The 23860-nt window shown below is 38.4% G+C and overlaps 1 protein-coding gene across 1 annotated transcript; it reads left to right on the forward strand.

Annotated features, from left to right (window-relative positions):
• The first annotated feature begins 925 nt into the window (after window positions 1-925).
• Window positions 926-1246, forward strand: LOC122019195 (subtilisin-like protease). Its single transcript, XM_042576692.1, has one exon. It carries the CDS (start codon window positions 926-928, stop codon window positions 1244-1246), a length of 321 nt encoding a protein of 106 aa, XP_042432626.1.
• Window positions 1247-23860: the final 22614 nt, after the last annotated feature.

Below are 23860 nucleotides of genomic sequence, written 5' to 3' on the forward strand. Positions count from 1 at the left end.
TAGTATATATGGAAAATATAAGTCAGGTAGAATTCTAATCAGATACTTATCTAATCAAATAAATATTCTGGTAAAATAAAAAATTGATATATATATATATATAAAATAATAATAATAGTAGAAAAATATATGTAATATATTTTAAATTTTAAAATTCTTAATTTGAATTTAGATAAGAAAAATCTTAATTTTTTTAAATGTTCATTGAATTTTGAAAATAAAATAAACCTATTTGAATTTTAACTTACCGAAATAAAAATTAATTAAAAATTAATGTCTTTAAAATTATTTTAAAAATATCTTCAAAAATGTAAATATGAGAAAAAAATACCAAAAATTTGATAAATCACACCTAACTTACCGAAATATATTAAATTATACGAATATTATCGATATACTATAATTTTTGATACAATATTATATTGTATTAAATTTTTTGGTATCGGTATGATATTTAATTTTAGTATACCAACTCATACCGAATTTTTAATATAAGTGGTATATTATTTATATCATATCAAAAAGTTGGTATATCGAAAAATTAGTATACTAAAAATTAAGTATACCGACAATTCGATATACTGAAATTTTGATATATCAAAATTTTGATATAGTATTGATATAATTTTTTTTATACCGACTTTTTAGTATGACATATGTATAAAGTTTCGTGTTCAATACACCATATCGAACCACCTCAAAAGATCACGGTGACATGAATTGTGAAAAACTACCCTCAGCCAAAAATCCCAGAGTGGACACAGTGACCTATTGGAAAGCTACATGCGTGGAGTGTTGAAGCCCGACATCTTGGGACTGGGCGTCAGCATCCTGGCAGCGTGGCCCATTCAGGTCGGCCCAAATCCTTCCCAGACCACCGGGAACACTCAAAACCACCTTCTTCAATATGATCTCCGGCATTTCCATGCCTGCACCTCATCTCAGCGGGGTCGCTGCGCTAATAAAGGCGGCGCACCTGGACTGGTCGCCGGCCGTCGTCAAATCTGGAATCATGACGACCTCAGACATCATTGATAAGGACGGGAATCCCATAAAGGACGAGCAACACAACAAGGCGAGCTTCCTCGGCATGGGAGCCGACAACGTCAACCCGTTTAAGGCGGCGGATCCCGGGCTAGTTTACGACATTGAGCCCAACGACTATGTCCGCTTCCTTTGCGGGTTAGGCTACTCCGACAAGCAAGCCGAGATAGTGACCCATCGAAAGTCATGTGCGTCGCGGTGAGCAAAATCAGGGAGGTCGACTTGAACTACTCGGCTATAACTATGGCATCACCGTCGGATTTTGACAGAATCACAGTGACCCTCACTGTGAAAAATGTCTGTAGCGAGCAATCGACATATAAATTGAAGGTGGATGGCCTAGAAAGCGTGGTGGTGGAGGTCTCGCCAGAGATGTTGGATTTCTCTGGCAAAATCTGTTGGTGCAACATCCCTCAGGTCAAGGTTGACCTGGTTGACCAAGCTTGAGTCTTGGTTTGGGTTTTGATGTTTGACAATGCAAGATTGATTGAAGAAGAGTCAAGTAGGTCAAGGATGACCGGATACTTGACTGGGAAGTCCTAGTTAGTGAAGCTAGGCAGGAGGAAAATCCTGGTAAGTGAAGCCAGGTGAAAGACCTAGTGAGTGAAGCTAGGCAATTGGGAAGTCCTAGTGAGTGAAGCTAGGCAGGAGGAAAATCCTGGTGAGTGAAGCCAGGTGAAAGACCTAGTGAGTGAAGCTAGGCAATTGGGAAAGTCTTGGTGAGTGAAGCCAGGCAAGAGAAATCCAAATGGGTCAAGGTTGACCAGACATCTGGTGAGAGTCCAAGTAGGTCAAAGGGATTGACCGGATACTTGGCACGAGAAAGAAAAGTCCAAGTAGGTCAAAGGGACTGACCGGATACTTGGCAAGAAGAGAAAAGTCCAAGTGGGTCAAAGGGATTGACTAGACACTTGGTGAAAGAGTCCTAGCTGGTCAAGGGTGACCGGATGCTAGGTCTTATGTACCAACAAGTCATGGTTGACTAGATGTTGGTTTAGGGGGCTTTAGACTTGGTTTTGGGCAAAAACTAAGATCTAGATTGATCAGCCGATTGATCCAGCAGGTTTGGATTGATCCGTGGATTGATCCAGCAGGTTTGGATTGATCCGTGGATCGATCCAGCAGATCTGGATCGATCCGCCGATCGATCCGGTGAGTCCCTGTGAACAGAACCCCTCTGGATCGATCCGTGGATCTATCCAGAGGTCCCAATCGATCAGTGGATCGATTGGGACGCTGCTGCTTCGCGCGATAAGCGCTGGATTGATCCGTGGATCGATCCAGGCATTTTTCCAGAGCACAGAGGCGCTCTGGATCGATCCGTGGATCGATCCAAAGCCTCTCCGATCGATTGGGAGCAATCCAATCGATTGGGATTCGACCATTGGCGTCGTTTATAGCTGTTGGCGTGCGATTCCTTCAGCAGAACTTCACCGATTCATTCCAGATTGATCATAACTCCTCCCCAGCACTCTCTAAGCTCCTCACCGCCAGTTCTTGAAGGTTCTTGGAGGTTCATCCAAGTCAAGAGGCGAGTTGCAACGAGAAGAAGAAGAAGCTCGGGTTTTTACTGCATCTCCTGTAAGCTTTTGCTTATTCTTTACTACCCTTTCTTCTACTTGTATTGAGAGTCTTGTAGGGCTTCTCCGCCTTCGGTAGTTACCGAAAAGGAGTGTTTATTAGTGGAGGTGTGTGTGTGTGCGTGGATCCTTGGACTAGTCACCTATTGTGAGGTGGATACCAAGTAAAATCCTATTGTTAGCATTGTTGTAGTTTGTTTCTTTGTATTCCGCTGCGCATCACGTTGAAGAAACAAGCAACGAAGCACGACGAGCACACGCGAAGCTATTCACCCCCCCTCTAGCTACTTTTCGGTCCTAACAAGTGGTATCAGAGCGAGGCCGCTCTTCACCGGAATCATCGCCGGAAGGGGCAAACAAAACAAGCAAAGCTAGAGGGTGAAGAAGTTGGAGCAATTCATCAAAGTCAAAGAATTCAAGAAGCTCAACTTCAAGATGCAATTCCAAGATGGACTTGGATTTGATACAAGGGTGGCTCCACCATACACATCCACAAGCTTCGATTCTTGGAGATCAAGAATTGAAAATTTCTTGATGATGGAGATAGAGCAATGGTTTGCTCTAATGGAAGGTTTTAAGGCTCCAAGGAATTCAAAGGGCAAAGTTCTCAAAAGGAGCAAATGGAGCCAAGAACAAATCCAAAGATGTGAGGCCAATAACAAAGTGACCAAGCTTTTGGTCAATCTATTGCCGAGCAACATCTTGGAGGAAATTGGAGAAGTTGAAGATGCCAAAGAGCTATGGAGCAAATTGGAAAAGGCTCATGAGATCCCCTCCACTGTACCTAACCAAGAAGAATCCAAAGAGGGTGACTCATTGGAGCAAGATCAAGAGGAGGACTCCGAAGTTGAGAGATGCTCAACTTCCGAAGAAGAGGAAATCCAAGAAGCTTCATTCTCAAGGGAGTGTAATCAAAAGAGCAAGGAAGGAGCATATTCCTTGTTTCATGTACAAGAGGATGAAGAAGAAGGTGAAGCCTCCACCTCTAGGATTGAGGGGGAGCAACTCTTGGTGACACCGGATCAAGAAGAAGGAGAATCCTCCACATCCGGGTCAAGAGAAGAAGAGGATGAAGAAGCTTCCACCTCCACAAGTCAAGAAAAATCAAATGAAGGAGCATCACTATCGGATCAAGAGGAAGCCTCTACTGTTGGTTGCTACTCGGAAAACCTAGAGGTTCCACTGTACAAAAATTTTGTACAAAGGTCTGAACCTTTTCCTAGCTACCATGTGTTCTTTTAAATTAAATTTTGGATCACCTGCAGAACTTAACACGTTTGATCCAAAACTTAATCTATTTGTTCTTTTAGGTTTTGACTTGGGTCTCCTGCGGAACTTAACACGTTCGACCCAAATCACCTTAAGTTATTAATTCCATTAAATATTAATTTCCATAATTGGTTCCCAGTACTGACGTGGCGAGGCACACGGCCTTCTTGGATATGGGAGCAACCACCACCGACTAGACAAAACCTTTTATAGAAAGCTAATATTTAATTTCCTAAAATAACTTTAGGTTAACCGAAAAGAACAATCAAATCACAAGGGAAAAAACAAAACAAAAGAACACAACTTCAAAAAACATATTCGAAATACTAGAACGTAAGCCTCTTGTATTTGGTATTATTTCCAAAAATAACTAGTATGATGCGGAAAGAAAAATTACTAGTTATACCTTTTAGAAAGACCTCTTGATCTTCTACCGTATTCCTCTTCTAACCTCGGACGTTGTGTGGGCAACGATCTTCCGAGATGAGAACCACCAAGCACCTTCTTCTTCCTTACAAGTTTCGGCCATCAAAACTTCTCCTAGGATGAAGAGGTTCGGCCACCACCACCATGCTCCAAGGGATGCTAGAAAAGAGGCTTCTTTTCTCTCCTTTTTCTCCTTCTTAGATCCGGCCACCAAAGCTATCTCCACCATGAGAAGGTTTCGGCCACACAAAGGAGAGGAGAGGAAAGAAAGGGCCGGCCACACCCAAGGAGAAAAGAGAGGAAAAATAGAATAGAGACATTCACCTTGAAGCCTCCTCTACCCCCTCTTTTATAATCCTTGGTCTTGGCAAATAAGGAAAATTTAATAAAAACTTCCTTAATTCTTTTGCCATTAAAAAGGAAAATTTATTTAATTAAAAATAAATTTTCTTTTCTATTTGTAATGGCCGGCCACCTTAATCCCTTTAATCAAGGAAATTTTAATTCACACAAGAATTAAAACTTCCTAATTTGCTTTCGGAAATTTATAAAAATTTCTCAAATAATTTTTCCCTTCATGGTGGTTAATAAAAAAGGAAATTTAATAAATTAAAATCTTTCTTTTAAACATGTGGATAAAAAGAAAGTTATCTCTAAAAAATTAAAATCTCTCTTAATCTACAAATAAGGAAAGATATCAAATCTTTTCTTAATCTTTTGTAGAAACTAATAAAAGAGAATATTTAATTTTTAAACTTCTCTTTTAAATTATTATCATGGTTAAAAAGGAAAGTTTTTCTTAAAAATAAAATCTCCTTTCAATCTACAAATAAGGAAAGATTTCAAATCTTTTCTTAATCTTTTGTAGAAAGCTTAAAAAGGAAAGATTTAATTTTAAACTCTCTTTAAAACTATGATATCCACATAAGAAATAATTTTAATAAAAATCCTTTTAATATGATGTGGCGCCACCTAAGCTTGGGCTCCAAGCTATTGGCAACCACCTTAAGGCCAACTTGGCCGGCCCTAAGCTTGAGCTTCAAGCTTAGCTTGGCCCCTATTGGTTGGGTAAGAAGGTGGGTATGTAGTGGTATAAATCTCTATATACAAGAGGCTACGATAGGGACCGAGAGGAGGAATTGGTTTTGGTCTCCCGATGAAAATAAGCTTCCCGTGTTCGCTCCGAACACACAACTTAATTCCATCAATAATAATTCATTCCACTAAAGAACTATTATTGAACTACCGCACCAATCCCAAATTACATTTTGGGCTCCTTCTTATTATGAGTGTGTTAGTCTCCCTGTGTTTAAGATGTCAAATGTCCATTAATTAAGCGAGTTACTGACAACTCATTTAATTAATATCTTAGTCCAAGAGTAGTACCACTCAACCTTATCGTCATGTCGGACTAAGTCCACCTGCAGGGTTTAACATGACAATCCTTATGAGCTCCTCTTGAGGACATTCTCAACCTAGATTACTAGGACACAGTTTCCTTCTATAATCAACAACACACACTATAAGTGATATCATTTCCCAACTTATCGGGCTTATTGATTCATCGAACTAAATCTCACCCATTGATAAATTAAAGAAATAAATATCAAATATATGTGATTGTTATTATATTAGGATTAAGAGCACACACTTCCATAATAACTGAGGTCTTTGTTCCTTTATAAAGTCAGTATAAAAGGAACGACCTCAAATGGTCCTACTCAATACAATCTTAGTGTACTAGTGTAATTATATAGTTAAGATAAACTAATACGTAATTACACTACGACCTTCCAATGGTTTGTTCCTTTCCATCTTGGTCGTGAGCTACTGTTTATAATTTATAAGGAACCGATAACATGATCTCCTGTATGTGACACCACACACCATGTTATCTACAATATAAATTAATTGAGCAACTACATTTATCATAAATGTAGACATTTGACCAATGTGATTCTTATTTCTAGATAAATGTTTATACCAAAAGCTAGGCTTTTAGTATACACTCTAACATCTACATCCACATCACATGGAGGAGAAAGCGCCACCCCTACACAAGAAGGTATACATGTTTCAATTAAAAATAAAAATCATATAATATGTTTTGAGTGTAGGGAAAGTGGGCACTACAAGAGCAAGTGTCCCAACTTGGCCAAGAAGAAGGGTCAAGTGACACAAAAGGGCAAGGTGAAGCCAAAGGAGACCATCCTCGGGACAAAGAAGAGCAAGGAGCACATTGTGTGCTTCTTGTGTCAACAAAAAGGGCATTACCGAAGTCAATGTCCCAAGGGGAAGAAGATGGTCAAGGCTCATGCAGGAAGCTCAAGTCAAGGGGGAGCCTCCAAGGTAAAAAGAAAGGTAACTTTCATTGAGCCTATTCCTTTAAATTATGGTAAAAAGCATGATAGTTCAAATTATATCATTTTAATGCTATTTACCATGAAAATAGGAAGCATGACAGCATTAAGGAAAAACATATAGCTTTTCATGCTAAAACTACTACACCTAAGGCTAGGAATGTAGGTAAAAGTCTAGGCAAGAACTCTAAGGTTTTTAGCTACAAGCCTAGAAACAAAAATGCTCATGGATGTAATAAAAATTCAAAATCTAAGGATTTAATGATAGAAAATCAAGTCTTGAGGTCAAGGCTTGATAAAATGGAAAAGACCCTAAAAAGGATGGAAAATATCCTAAAAGGGCAGAAAGAGCATAGCCTACGTTTAGGGGTACAAAAGCCATCCAATGACAATAGAGGTTTGGGATACAAACCCAAAGCTAAAAAGGATGTGCCTAGTTATCATAGGGTTCCATATAGTTATGGAACAAACCCTAAGTCTAGAGGTCAAGTCAAGGATACAAGGGAAGATATCCCTAGAAGTATCTTTGCAACCAAAGTGACTAAGACTTCTAAGAAGTCTAAGAAAGTCACCAACAAGGTCACAAGGGAGGCTATCCCTAGAGTTGACCTAGAAAAGGTGACCAAGGCTTCTAAGAAGCCAAACAAGGTCACTAGGAAGGTATCTAGGGAAGTTATCCCTAGTGAATACCTAGAGCATCCAAGGAGCACCAATAGGTGTTGGGTTCCTAGGAGCATTTTCTCTACCCCATAAATGGGTTAGAGAGTGTCAACTCTAAGTGAAAGGGTAGTTAACCCAATCATGAAGAAATTGACACTCAAGGAGCATTTTCAAGGTTTTTGTTAACCTTTGAAAATGAAATTGAATTATTATTTACTCCTTGAAAGAGTAAAATGTGCCTAATGGTGAAAAATTGATTTTATCTTAAAATGGCATAAATTGGAAAAACCTAGAGAAATACCAAGTTGGGATTTTGGTATTCTCTTAGAAATTTAAGGCAATTCGGGCCTTGATTTATGTGATTATTCTTGAGGAAAAATGGAATATGCCAACATTTGAGGATATGCTTAATTTTTAAGTGGCGTAAACAAATCAAGAGAAATAGAAATGTCAATTTAGGTTTTGGCATTTCTTTGAAGCATTTAGGGCAATCTAGGTTTAACGTTTTAAGTTAAAACAAGTGGGGTTAGCTAAGTGGGTAAGAATACTTAGAAAGGTAATTTAGGTATATTTTATTTATGCTGAATCTTGCCATGATTGTTTGCCCATTATATGTCATGACATCATGTTTATTTTTGCACTCATACCTTATTATGAAAATACAAAAATACCATGTCATGTCATACATACATCATGTAATTATAGGAATCTTTCTTTTGAAAGTTATTTCATTTTGATGTATGCCATAGCATAATCATGCATTAAGTTTAATTCCTTGTAATTAAGGACAAATGACATTTAACAACACTTATTAACAAGTGACATCTTGGGTGGATATCTAATATCTCTAAAATGCCTAGATAGATATGCATGATCCCTAGAATAGGGCAAAACCAAATTTTACATCTCACAAAGACCTATAAGATGACTTGTATATGTTTTGTCCACAATAGATACAAGTGAGATGTTAGGATGATGAACAAAACTCAACATGTTGATTTAGTGCATTCTTTTGAGTTTTAGGTTCATCAAAACACATAGTTATGTGTTTTCCCATCATTGGGAAAGCTAATGTACAAGTCATGTGCATTAAGCCCAAGGAACATGGTGGGATATTGGTTTTGAAAATATTTTTATAAAATAATTTTGGAAAACCTTGGTGAAGGCTATCTTTTGATAGTAATCACCATTGAATAGTTAGACACAAACTTGAAGAAAACACTAAAGTTTTTGCAAGTTCTCAAGTTTGTGTCAATCTTTGAAAATATGATGTATTTTCATAGAAAACTATTTTTCCATGATAAATTATACCCTAAATAATGTCTACACAAATTTTTACGATTTTTGAAATTTTAAAGAATTTTCTAGGGGTTTCTGAAATTGGCTGAAATTGAATTTCAGCAATTTCAGGCCTCCAATCGATCAGTGGATCGATTGGAGTGCCTCAATCGATCAGTCGATCGATTGAGAAGGCATTTCTCGCGAGCAGAAGCTCGCTGGATCGATCAGCCGATCGATCCAAGAATACTGAATCGATCGGTGGATCGATTCAGCAGGGTTCAATCGATTGGAACCCAACTCCAATCGATCGAAGATGCTGATTTTGGCTGGGAAAGCTTATTTTCAGCATTTTGAACCTATTTTAGTCTAGGTAACCATTCCAAACCCCTGAAAATACATTTGTATACATAAAAAGGGTGTTTTCGTGTGAAAAACAAGGATGGATTGGTTAAGGAAGGCTAAGTTGAAGTTTAGGTTGAGGTTTGTTTCAAATTTTGAATATTTGAACCTCAAAACTTCTAAAATTGGGTTTCCTAAAGTTTTGGGGATTCCAAGTCATTGTTGGTGCAATGACAGAAGTTACTACCATGTCTTTAGGGGGAGGGACTCTTTAAAGACATGAAAATTATTTTTCATGAACCTTGGAAGGTGGTCAACCTTCCGTTAAGAACATGCTCAAGGTTGAGCGTTTGAACTTTAATGGGGAGTGGATATCCTCATTGTTCAAGTGGCTTCAAGTGGATAATGCTCAAGGATGGACATTTGCCTACATTGGGGGAGAATGTAGGGTTAAGGTTAATGAAGGGTATGTGACCTTCATTATCGTGTTGGTCACAACGAGTGAAGTTGTGAACAACGATGAGCAACTCTTCAGGGGGAGAGTTCTCAACAATGGGGCATTTGTTGAAGAGTGCCCAAAATTGAGGCACGGGTTGATGTGTGCTCAAAGATGGTTTGATGTGTGCCAATAGGGGGAGAATGAAAGGGAGTAAGTTAGGCTTTCATTACCTAGAGGGAGTTTGCCCTCTTAGGGGGAGAATGAAGGGCTTAACTTATGTATTCATTACCTAGTGGCATGAAGAAGGTTTAGGCTATGGGATTAGCCTAACTTACATGTGGTATTGTAAGTGATAGTGTTGGTATTGTCAAACATCAAAAAGGGGGAGATTGTTGGTGCAACATCCCTCAGGTCAAGGTTGACCTGGTTGACCAAGCTTGAGTCTTGGTTTGGGTTTCGATGTTTGACAATGCAAGGTTGATTGAAGAAGAGTCAAGTAGGTCAAGGATGACCGGATACTTGACTGGGAAGTCCTAGTGAGTGAAGCTAGGCAGGAGGAAAATCCTGGTGAGTGAAGCCAGGTGAAAGACCTAGTGAGTGAAGCTAGGCAATTGGGAAGTCCTAGTGAGTGAAGCTAGGCAGGAGGAAAATCCTGGTGAGTGAAGCCAGGTGAAAGACCTAGTGAGTGAAGCTAGGCAATTGGGAAAGTCCTGGTGAGTGAAGCCAGGCAAGAGAAATCCAAATGGGTCAAGGTTGACCAGACATCTGGTGAGAGTCCAAGTAGGTCAAAGGGATTGACCGGATACTTGGCACGAGAAAGAAAAGTCCAAGTAGGTCAAAGGGACTGACCTGATACTTGGCAAGAAGAGAAAAGTCCAAGTGGGTCAAAGGGATTGACCAGACACTTGGTGAAAGAGTCCTAGCTGGTCAAGGGTGACCGGATGCTAGGTCTTATGTACCAACAAGTCATGGTTGACTAGATGTTGGTTTAGGGGGCTTTAGACTTGGTTTTGGGCAAAAACCAAGATCTGGATTGATCAGCCGATTGATCCAGCAGGTTTGGATTGATCCGTGGATTGATCCAGCAGGTTTGGATTGATCCGTGGATCGATCCAGCAGGTTTGGATTGATCCGTGGATCGATCCAGCAGATCTGGATCGATTAGTGGATCGATCCAGAAGATCTGGATCGATCCGTCGATCGATCCGGTGAGTCCCTGCGAACAGAACCCCTCTGGATCGATCCAGAGGTCCCAATCGATCAGTGGATCGATTGGGACGCTGCTGCTTCGCGCAATAAGCGCTGGATCGATCCGTGGATCGATCCAGGCATTTTTCCAGAGCATAGAGGCGCTCTGGATCGATCCGTGGATCGATCCAAAGCCTCCCCGATCGATTGGGAGCAATCCAATCGATTGGGATTCGACCGTTGGCGTCGTTTATAGCTGTTGGCGTGCGATTCCTTCAGCAAAACTTCACCGATTCATTCCAGATTGATCACAGCTCCTCCCCAGCACTCTCTAAGCTCCTCACCGCCAGTTCTTGAAGGTTCTTGGAGGTTCATCCAAGTCAAGAGGCGAGTTGCAACGAGAAGAAGAAGAAGCTAGGGTTTTTACTGCATCTCTTGTAAGCTTTTGCTTATTCTTTACTACCCTTTCTTCTACTTGTATTGAGAGTCTTGTAGGGCTTCTCCGCCTTCGGTAGTTACCGAAAAGGAGTGTTTATTAGTGGAGGTGTGTGTGTGTGCGTGGATCCTTGGACTAGTCACCTCTTGTGAGGTGGATACCAAGTAAAATCCTATTGTTAGCATTGTTGTAGTTTGTTTCTTTGTATTCCGCTGCGCATCACGTTGAAGAAACAAGCAATGAAGCACGACGAGCACACGCGAAGCTATTCACCCCCCCTCTAGCTACTTTTCGGTCCTAACAAAATCTACGAAAGCAAGTTGTTCAACATCAGCTTCATCAGGAAAATCGTGCATCCTCCTACACACGAAGAAGGACACTTGTTGTGGGTCTCTAATACAAAGTCAGTCAAGATTCCTATCCTGATACCTATTTGATCACAATTTTAGTTAAAGTCTAATAAATTCTCAGTTGAAATAATAATAATAATAATAATAATAATAGTAATATATTTTTAAAATAAATGACAAATAACTCAAATATAAAATTATTAATTCACAAAATATCTTTCTACGTATTGTACCTTGAAACCAAACATATATATATCTAAAAAAATAATTAACACAGAATTTAAAATAAATTTTGACAAAAATTATATAATTTTTTATAAAAAAAATAAACATGAAATATAAATAAAATTTAAGACTATATTATATGGCTCTAAAAATCTATTGTAATTTAAGACAAAAAATTATTTATAAATTTTTATAAATAAAATAAATTCAGATTATAACCTACTGTGTTTGTGAGATGCTCAATTCCTAGGTCTATAGGATCATGTTTTCTAGGGGTTTGATTTAGGATAAGGCCAAAACAAATTTTTGGAAAACTAACAAAATAATAATTTTTTAGAAAATATAGGTACATATATTCCTAAAATTTTAAAAATTATCTGAATAAATATTCTCCCATTAGTCTAAGATTTTTCAGACACAAGCAATATCTTTAGACTTATTTGCACAAAAATTTTAATGAATTAATTATTTTGATTTTAGTTTAATTATTAACTTACTTTAAAATTATCCTTATTCATCTCACCAGTCTAAATTTTCAAACAAGAGGGATCCTATGGTTTTGTGAGATAAGTTAAATTAAATTCTAGGGTTTAATTTAACTTTGTGTTAGATTCAAGTTTAACTTTGGGTTCAACAAATAGACATTCTTTGGATAGACTACTGGACTATGGTGAGTCACCTGGACATCATTAGAGTAACCATGTCTTCGAGGTTTTTCAAATAGTCTTATCTACTGAACTTAATTACAAAACTTTGGTCTAACTAGCTAAGATTGGTAAATGGTAGCTTTAGTTAGTTCCACTAAACCAAATGCACCAGGTCGAAGTCATATCTTTCTAGATATGCATAGACATAGCTTCCCTAACTTACTATCATCCAAAACTTCTTCAGTGCTATTTTTCATGTTAAATTTTTGTCCCTATTTAATCTAATTCTAATTACTCAGCTGGGTAAATTAATATTTTGAATGTGCCAACTAATTTTGAGTCTCTCCCTAAATTATTGAGTTTTTATGTTTTAGGTTTATGTCGTTTATTTTTATAGTTATAATAAACTTGATGATAATTATTTGATTTATTTGAGTTTGACTTGTTTGACTTTATTTTATTATTTTATTTTATTTAATTCTTTAGTTTTGAGTTAATGAGTTTAATTGGATTTGATTTTAGATAATGAATTTTAGTTTTGGGTACATAGAATTTATTAAGTCCTATTTGTGTGGTAAGACACGCTTTCAGAATCCAAGCTCTAGTCAGATTTTTGTTTTGACTTATCAGTGATATAAAAGTTTTGTTTGTTGAGCTGGATTTGTATCCAATCCCGGATTTATTGTATATACCTTTTTGGGTTTTAAGAATTAGGTCCAAGTTTTTTGATCTAGTTGTGAAGGATTCTAATAATCCTTTAAGATTATTAATTTCATTTTTTTAATTTATGTTTTTCTCAAGTTTTATATCTTGATTTGGATTTTTTTTAACTTGTTCCTTGAGGCGTTGATTTTTCTCAAGAAGTGATTTAGATTGTTTTTCATGTTTAATTAATTTTTTATTTAAACATGGATAATTCTAAAGAACTTTGAAGTTAGAATAGAAGATACCTCGTTTGAACCTTCGGAAATGAGTGCAGACTCGTGGCCTGATTCGTATTCGAACTCATTATCTTATTCCGACTCACTTTCTGATTCCGGTCCTATTGCGATTAGTGTGAGGTAGTTGTAGTGCTTCTGATCTTCGACATCAGATTCTTCTGAAGATGATTTGTCCCACGTCACCTTGAGTGCCTTTTTCTTTCTGGTTGCTTTGGATTTGTCGTCTTTCACCTTTGGGCATTTGTGCTTGTAGTGTCCTTTCTTGTTACACCCGTAGCATGTGATCTTTGCCTTTGTGACATTTGACTTGATTACCTTTTGTAGGTCCTTCTTCGAGAAGTTGATCTTTCTTCTTGTGAATATTTTTCTGACCATGTTCACAAGTTGTTCTTCTTCATCTTTTAAGTCAGATTTAGATTCTGGCTCTAGTTTGTTCTTCTGTTTAGCTTCTCTTGAGATACCTATAAAAAGAGTAATACCTTTCTCGACCTGTTTTGAGTTAGTCTGTTTATGGAGTTCAAGTTCACAAAACAATTCATCGAGTTTTAATTTAGATAAGTTTCTCAAAATTTTATAAGCATTCACAATAGATGCCCACAGTACATTTCGAAGAAATGTGTTTAGAGCATACCTTATCAAGTCTCGATTCTCCATTTGATGACCGATTGTATGAAGCCCGTTGAGGGTGTCCTTTATCCTTGCATGTAGTTGACTCACAGATTCTCCTTCCTGTATTTTTATGTTAAATAATTTATTTAAATAAAGGTCCCTTTTTATTACCTTTGCATCGGTGGTTCCGTCGTGAAGTTCGATAAATTTGTCCCATAGCTCATTTTCACTTTCGTGTGGGCCGACGCAGTTTAGTATCTCCTTTGTTAATCCGCACTAGATTGTGTTGAGAGCCTTGAAGTCGATTTGGGCATTCTTCTTCATTTTTGGATTCCAATTTTCCAGATCCATTGGAATTCTGGCGTTGTCGACAAGAGCCTTGTAGCCTTTGGTGACACTAAACCATTGGTCGAAGTAGGCTTCAGGTATACCTCCATTCGCTTTTTCCAGTACGGGAAGTTGTCACTGTTAAAGAGAGGAGGACAGACGGTGCTGTATCCTTCATTTTGGACCATGAATCTTACACATAAAGAGAAAAGGAAAAAGGTAGTCCCAAGTTTGGGTCTTGGATTAGCAGTGTGGGAAAAAAAATAAAATGTTAAGACTAAATTGGTGTTGCACCAATTCAGAGAAATTTACAACGAGAAAGAAAATTATCCAAAGAGGCAATTGTTCTAATTTGGATTATATTGAAAAAGCTCAAAACAAAAAGAAAAGAAAAAAAATATCACCCCTTTGCCTGATTGGTGATTGCACCAATTCAGAGTGGTACCTGCTTTGATAACACTTGTAGGATCAAAAAGAACGGTAGAGGGGGGTGAATAATGATCATGAAAATCGATAACGAATTAATCAAAGTACGCAACAGAAGAAAAAATAAACCAATGCTAACAAACCGAGTTCTACTTAGTTCAGAGCCTTCGACGACTCCTACTCCAAGGCTCACACTCGTCGAGTGCTTTCATTCGGCAATTCACTAACAGTTCACAAAAGATTATAGGAGTTAAGTACAAGAACTGAAAAAGTTACCAACAACAACAATAGAATTGAAAAGTCTTGGTTGTCGGTTGTCGTTGGAGTGTAGCAGCGTTGCAAGAGCCTTTTCAGAGCACTGAACAAGAAGAAAACTTGTAGTGAGTGTTGTGTTTAAGCTTCGGGTCGAAGGCCTTTATATAGGTCTACTTCAGGTGCCTGGAACCCCTCTGGGCACCTGGACCACGTGACTTGGTCAACCGACACACTCCACGTCATCTTGTGGATGAAGTTTCGGGTCTGGGCGGCTGGACCGACTACAGGCGCCCGGACTAGCTCCGGGTGCCCGAACTCCTTCGGAGCACCCATACTCCTTCCGGGCGCCTTGCCCCCTTTTCATCAGCAACTTTCCCCTGAAGAAAAGGTTAGTTTTGGGCAACCAAAATTAGATTTTTCTCCTATAAAATAGAGCTAGCACAATAAAATAAAATATGAGTAGTAATTAAACCTTATCTCCCCGAGATCAGGATCTAGTCAATGTCTCAGCTTATGCTTCCAAAATGGGCCTAAACTGGACCAACGCCTACAGTTCCCTCAGCGGGGAACGCGTCCTCACTAGATCTCTCCTCCAGTTTCTTACCTTCACTTATCCTTGCAATCACTTGACTTGCCTCTGACCCACTAGGCCTTCCCGCCAGTTGTCAGGTCCGCAAACCCAACTGGACTTCGACCAGTTGTCAGGTCCCGTAGACCCAACTGGACTTCCCGCCAGATATCGGACCCCATGGACCTATCTGGACTTCGCACCAGCTATCATACCCTGTGGACCTAGCTGGATTTCCCACCAGCTATCGGGCCCCGTGGATCTAGCTAAATTTCAGCCTGGTGTCAGGTCCTTCAGACCAGTCAACTCCTTCACACTTGGTAAAAATGTTAAACAAACAACCCATCTAAGTTTAACCTATTTGTCATATATCAAAACCAGACTGTTAGTGCAACCTGCACTAACAATTAGACCATGTCTTTCCAAGATCATGATCTAGTCATGATCTCAATTTAGGTTTCTAAAATGAACTTAAATTTTAGACCTACACCTAAAGTCCCTAATTGTGACTTGTCCTCACTGGAACACTCTCCTCTAGTGGTTACCTCTACTTACTTGCAAAATATCTGATCCTCTAGACCTGTTTGGTCTTTCTTTGGTCTTGTTTAGTATCTAACCAAACTGATTTACTAAGACTTATCTGCAACATTGAGTTAGCACAATAGATATAAAATAGTAAAAAAAATAGTGTTAGCATTATTTGTAATACCCACTAAGCTTGTAAGATAAATATATGAATGTGGGATTTTGCATTAGAAAAAATAATAGGAAGTGAGTTGAACCAAAAAGGAAATAAAAAGAAATAAAAATAGGGAGAGGTCAAGGATTGAACCTTGAACCTCTTATATTATATTTCATAGAATTAATGGGTAATAACTAGTTGGGATAGGAATAATATGTTGATAGCAAAGGAGGGAAACTCATGATAAAGGTAAGAGTAAAAGCTAGCCAAAAGGAAACAAGTAAAGAGCAAGAGAAAGGCAACTTGCTTTCCTCCCTTCCTCTCCCTCTTCCTCTTTGATTTTGCCGAAAATAAAAGAGGTTAATTAAGGGGATTCATTCCCCCTTATTTTATCATGAATGGTGAGAATAAATGGAAAATAAGATAAATAAAATAAAAATAGAGAAAAAGGCTAAGGGAGAAGGAAAGCAAAAATCAAGTTTGCTACCTCTTCCCCCTTAACATAAAAGGGAGCAAGAAAAGAGAAAATTATTTTTCTCTCATTTTCTTTCACTCATCCTCTCCCTCACCGAGAACACCACAGTTCCCTCTCCTCCATCTTCGGCCCCAAAGCCAAGTTTGTCCCTAAGAAAACCTAAGATACAAGGAGGACTTAGCAAAGGAATCAAGGGAAAGGAACTAGAAGAAGAGACTATTTCTTCTTCACCATACCTTAGATCCACAAGCGAAAAGGATGTAAGCTTCCCCTCACCTGTGGTACAAGGCTTTTATGTACTTTTCGGATTTTATGAGAATTTTAAAACCTAGAAACAAGTTTGAGAAAATTCGGCCAAGAAGAGCTTTCAAAATCTAATGGTGTTTAAACTAGTCTTCACTACATGATAGATTTTTCTATGCTATGTAAAGGGTTTTTTCTTCATGCTTTTATACCTATATGATGCTTGATCAGAGGAGTACTGAACCCTAGAATTTCGGCCAAAAATATTCTTAAGAGGCTAGGGAAATTTATTGTTTTACCCAACTAGTACAAGGTTCTCCCTATGAAATATTAAGGATTATGTATTGGTTTTCCTTCCTTAGAAGATATTTGAAACTAAAAGAAAACCCACTCATATGTTTCAGCCAAGAAAGGGTTTAGGGTTAGGAAGACCTTTAAATTTAAATAACCATGCTCATGTGATAGAATACAAAGATCTTAAAGGATTTGTATGCTTGAATATTGCTAGAATTTCATGAACTCCTTCTTAGGGTTTTTCGGCCATGATGAGATGGATAGCTTAGAAAAGCTTAAACAAAATTTTAATATGCTCAAGACCTCTGTGCTGTTTAGATATGAAAGTTGTTCAATGCCCTCATGCTTAATTAGGGTGTAGAAAAATTAGTGGCATGACATATAACATGTATGATCACAAGGGGTCCTAGCTTATTCATGAACCAATTTGTATATATGTTTCTTAGTAACTTTTGCCATGAAACTTACTTAGGTTTTTCATGCTTTAGGCCACTTAAAAACCTAGCTAAAGAATGGTAGGTTTCGGCCATGAGAAAAAAATAAAAGAAAAAGAGAAAAAGAAACCTAAAAAGCCTAAGACACAATTCATATGTATATTCATTATGCTTGTCTTTATACATGCTATGAAACTTGTATAAATTCTCATGCTTTTAGGCTATTTGAAGCAAGTTTATATTCTATGAGTTTCATCCAAGTAGGGTTTAAAAGACCTAGAGGCCTTAGAAATGAAACCAAATGTGTTAAAAGTACTTCTTATGGAAATAGGATAATGTATTGATTTTGTCACATACTTGTATAATTTTTCCATGATCTAAATGGACCATTGTGAGTCTCGGCCATGAAGGTTTAGATGCCCTAGAAACCCTAGGACTTAAATTAAATATGCTCATGCCACTCTACATGAAATATGATAAGTAGAAAGCCAAGGTTCAATTGCTATATGTTGCTTTATGACCTAAAATGATGCTAGGGTATGTTTCGGCCATAACTATTGGATGATGCCTTGTATGAATTTATACAAAATGTTAGACCAAGTTCACATGCTTGTATGCTTGTTTGTAGCCCTAATGAGAACTTGTTAAATTTCGGCCATGACATATGTTAAGGGCTTAAAGAACTTAGGAACTAATTCAAATGTGTCAAATGTGTTTACCTTGTTCCTTGGTAAAAACATTATAAATATGATTTAAAGTTGTCCATGCTTCTATGTCATATGAAACCTTGTTTCACACCTTAAGGTTTCGGCCATGTGAAATTAGGGACTTGATGAACTTAGAAACTATGTTAATCATGTTTATAATGCTTCCTATGAAAATGTTATGATGATAATTTAGGTGCCACATGCTTGGATGTTGTGTTTAACCTAAATTGAGCTCTAAAGGGTTTCGGCCACAAGGGTTTAGGAAGCTTAAAACCAAGATAAATATGATACCATGTTTCCTATGATAGGATAATCACAAGATACACCCTTATGCTTAATATGTATGCTTGTGATTTATGACTTATGATATGATATGCATGCTTTTATGATATGATATGCTTTGTGCTTAAAATATGCATGCTTATGTTATGATATGAGGTTAAATTATGCATGCTTTGATGCTATGTTTAGTGCTTAAAATATGCATGCTTTCATGATATGCTATGTGGTTAAATCATGCATGCTTGATGATATGCTTTATGCTTAAGATATGCATGTTTTTATGATCTATGCCTAAGTGATGCATACCTTTATGATATGATGTATGCCTAAGTGATGCATACCTTTATGACATGATGCATGCCTAAGTGATGCATACCTTTATGATATGATGTATACCTAAGTGATGCATACTTTTATGACATGATGTATGCCTAAGTGATGCATACTTTTATGATATGATGTGTGCCTAAGTGATGCATGCTTTTATGATACATGATATGTATGACATGTACTTTACTTTATGTGTGAGTGGCTTGTACCAAGGGTGGGCTCCATAAGCGCCCCGGGGACTAAGGACCTCGTTAGGGATGGGCTCCTAAGTGCCCCTAGGACTAAGGGCCTAGTATGTTTGCCTCGTAGGGTTCAAGACTTGCTACCTTGGACCTACAAGGTTGCACGCAATATGTAAGTGATACATAGCCGGGATCCCCCTTATGTTGAAATTATTTTCAAGTATATATGTAAAAGAAAATGGTTTTAAAGATCATGAGACATACACATGTTTTTCGGATACATGTTTTCCAAAATCATATTGCATACACCTTATGATTATGCTATGTTTCATGTTATGCTCTTGATTATGATATGCCATGATAAGGTATGATTATGTTATGTTCATGCTATACCTTATAGACATGTTTCGGCCATGGATTTGTTGATGCTTGATATATAAATTTCGGCCATGGATATGATGATGCCTTGATGCACATGTTTCGGCCATAGTATGATGCTTTGATATACATGTTTCGGCCATGCTTTGATATACCATGATACTTGTTTGTTATGCCATGTCTAGCTATGTTTTATGCAATGCACTATGTATATGTTTCGGCCATGGTGATGCTTGATATGCTATGACTAGTTGTGATTATATTATGATGCATGATATGTTTGAATAGAATGCTATGTTATGCCATGATTAGTTGAGATTATGACTTGTTGATGTATTCTTGATTATGTGCTGATTGTTGGTTTTAGTGAGTAGGAAAGGAACTTACTGAGCCATGAGTGCTCATAGCTTACTTTCCTTGTACCACAGATAAAGGAAAAAGCTGGATGAGTTAGAGGAGCAGTAGGAGGGGCAACGAAGATGTGTGTGGCAGTGGCTAGGCAACCAAATAAATAAGAACCTGCTTAAAGTTTCTTTAAAGAACTATGCATTGGTATTTTATGACTTGTGATACCTAAACATGTGTGGCTTGACATTATGGTTCCACTGGATTTGATGTTATGATTTTGATGCCATGTGATAGTATAGTTCAAAAGAAATTTAAAAGAAAAGTTTTATTAAAACTATGAAAATTATTTTAAGTCTTCCGCTGTTTTAAAAAGAAACAATTTATACGTAGAGTTTCGTAGCCCCGTCCCTTAGGGTAGCAGGGAGGGCGGGCGTTACAGGTTGGTATCAGAGCCAGGTTATTGCCAGCTCACTACACACACATCAAGCCTCCTAACTGCCGCTCCAAGTAAGAATGTTTATGCTTAATTTACTTATTATATGCTTATGTTTAATTTTCTTGTTATATTCTTATGTTTTATTTTCTTGTCATATGCTTATGCTTTATTCTATTTCTTGTTATATTGCCTATGCTTTATTTCTTTACTACATTGCTTATGCTTTATTTCTTTATGTTACATTGTTTGTCATTATATTCCTTATTTTTCCTTATGTTGTTTATGCTTTAATTTAATGTTTTACTTGCTTATGTTTGATGCTTTATTCTATGCTTTTAGTTATAATTTAGATTAGGATTACATATTGTAGGTTAGGAATAATACCAGAACAAATAGATAGAAACAAAACAATAGGTTAGATTGGCTAAAAACGATAACCACTTACACTAGTCTGTTTGTTCGTATTTAGATAAACATGGTTAGGACACGCAATGCCCGAACCGGAGGAACAGTGACTCCACCAGATCTGACACAGGTAGTCGCGGACCTCCAGCATCAGATCGCAGAGCAACAGCAGCTGATCACTAACTTGATGGGTCAGCAAGGCAACCCAGTCACAGCCGCACCAGTGCCCCGGCAGCCCCTACTCCGATGGTCCGACAAGAGGCCTATCTGATTCAGTGGCAAAGGCTTAAGCCGGAAGCATTCTCGGGAAACTGTGAACCATGGGATGCGCAAGCCTGGCTCAAAACCGTGGAGAACATAATGGAATTATTGGATTGGCCTGAACACGAGAAGGTCAAATGCGCGTCGTTCTATCTTACCGGAGATGCCCGGATGTGGTGGGGCAGAGTAAAGGCGAAAAGACAAATAAAACAAATACAGTGGACAGATTTTGAGACAGAGTTCTTAGAGGAATTCTTCTATATGCGAGTGACCAACAAGCACTATGACGAGTTCACTGAGTTCCGGCAAGGTGATCTGTCAGTTAATGAAGCCGTTAAGAGGTTCAACCGCCTAGCCCGACTGTGCCCAGAACTGGTCCGAACTGAAAAAGAAAGGGTCCGGTTAATGTTAAAGATGCTCCGACCCGAAGTTAGAAGACGTCAGAGTAGTATGCAACTACCCAAAAGTATTTCCTGATGAACTACCAGGGCAGGACCCAGACAACGGAGGACAAAAATCGCACGATACCAGAACTGACTGGAAAGGAAACTCAAGTGGAAAGAGGAAACAATGGAATAAAACAAAAGGTGGTCCGGCCAATAAGCAGACTAAGTACCCTCAGTGTGCCACATGTGGGAAGATGCATTCTGGAGTATGTCTTCTGAGCACCAAAAGGTGCTACAACTGCGGAGGGGAAGGTCATTTGGCGAGAAATTGCCCTACTCAGTCTCAGGCACTACCTTCGCAGAACAACCAGAACAGGAGTGCCCCAGCACAACTTCACCAGATGCAAGCTGCCATAGAAGGGACTTCAATCAGCCAAGGAAGATTGGAGGCCCCTCCCACTATGACCAATGCCAGAGTCTACTCTCTTACCAAGGAAGACGTGGCGAATGCTTCTACTGTTGTCACAGGTCAGCTACTTATTTACAATCAGTATGCTGTGGTATTATTTGATACCGGGGCAACACACTCGTTCGTCTCAACGCCTTTTATGAAGAAGCTAGATATACCACTCCGAACTCTAGAGGACACGTTCTTAACAACCTTACCATCCGGGGAGATTATGCCATCGGACTATATGCTGCAAGCAGTACTTATTCGGATCGCAAACAGAGAACTCTGCTGCAATCTGATAGTACTTGATATGCAGGATTATGACATAATTTTGGGCATGGATTTCCTTAGTAAGTACGGCGCTTCAATCGAGTGCCGCAAAAGAAAAGTGATTTTCTGACCCGAAAATGAACCAGAGTTTGAATTTTACGGAGAGTCAAAAGGAACGGAGAAGCTATTGTCATCTATTAAAGCACAAAAGATGTTAGATAAAGGATGTATGGGGTTTCTAGCACACGTGGTTGATACCAATCAAGTCAATGACCCGAAGTTAGAAGACGTCAGAGTAGTATGCAATTATCCAAAGGTATTTCCTGATGAACTACCAGGGTTGGCCCCTGACAGGGAGATAGAATTCGGAATCGAATTGATTCCTGGTACTCAGCCGATCTCGAAAGCACCTTATCGTATGGCTCCGGCTGAATTAAAGGAGCTTCAGGAACAGTTATCCGAATTACTCGGCAAGGGACTTATTCATCCTAGTCACTCTCCATGGGGAGCTCCAGTGCTATTCGTAAAGAAGAAGGATGGGTCTATGCGAATGTGTATAGACTACCGAGCGCTGAATAATGTGACGATCAAGAATCGGTACCCACTCCCGCGGATCGATGATCTATTCAATCAACTGAAGGGTGCGACTGTTTTCTCAAAGATAGATCTACGATCCGGATATCATCAAGTGAAAGTGAAACTAGATGATATACCAAAAACAGCATTTCGAACCCGATATGGACACTATGAGTTCATAGTTATGCCTTTCGGAGTAACCAACGCTCCTGCAGTATTTATGGACCTGATGAATCGAGTATTTATGGCATATCTTGATAAATTTGTGATCGTCTTCATTGATGATATACTTATCTACTCGAGAACTCCAGAAGAACATGCCGAACACCTGAATACTGTACTACAGATCCTTCAAGAGAAACAACTATATGCAAAATTCTCCAAATGCGAGTTTTGGCTTGACCGAGTAATATTTCTAGGTCATGTCATCTCCAAAGATGGAGTTATGGTGGATCCAAGTAAAATGAAGCTGTAAATAACTGGAATCGACCAAAGAATGCCAGCGAAGTCAGGAGTTTTCTCGGACTAGCAGGTTATTACAGGAAATTTGTAGAGAATTTTTCTAAAATCGCAGCCCCTATGACAGCCCTCACCAAGAAAAATATAAAGTATGAATGGACAGAAGCTTGCGAGAAGAGTTTCGCGGAATTAAAAAGGAGACTGACCAGTGCTCCGATTCTTACTCTTCCGGAAACCAACAAAGGCTTCGATATGTACAGCGATGCTTCCATCACAGGACTTTGAGCTGTACTCATGCAAGATGGCAAAGTCATTGTCTACACTTCTAGACAACTTAAAGAACATGAGAAGAATTATCCCATTCACGACTTAGAACTAGCAGCCGTGGTCTTCGCTCTCAAAATATGGAGACATTATTTATATGGAGCTCAGTGTAAGATTTATACCGACCATCAGAGTCTGAAATATTTCTTCACGCAAAAAGACCTGAATATGAGGCAACGCCGATGGCTCGAGCTAGTGAAGGATTACGACTGCGAGATTCTTTATCACCCAGGAAAGGCGAATAAAGTGGCCGATGCACTCAGCCGAAAGTTCAGAGCCACCTGATGCAACTATTTTAAAGTTCGAGGACGAACTTTTTATGAGGTACGGGCTACTGTAATACCCACTAAGCTTGTAAGATAAATATATGAATGTGGGATTTTGCCTTAGAAAAAATAATAGGAAGTGAGTTGAACCAAAAAGGAAATAAAAAGAAATAAAAATAGGGAGAGGTCAAGGATTGAACCTTGAACCTCTTATATTATATTTCATAGAATTAATGGGAAATAACCAGTTGGGATAGGAATAATATGTTGATAGCAAAGGAGGGAAACTCATGATAAAGGT

The sequence above is a fragment of the Zingiber officinale genome, chromosome 9A (assembly GCF_018446385.1).
Source record: "Zingiber officinale cultivar Zhangliang chromosome 9A, Zo_v1.1, whole genome shotgun sequence".
Taxonomy (NCBI): Eukaryota; Viridiplantae; Streptophyta; class Magnoliopsida; order Zingiberales; family Zingiberaceae; genus Zingiber; species Zingiber officinale.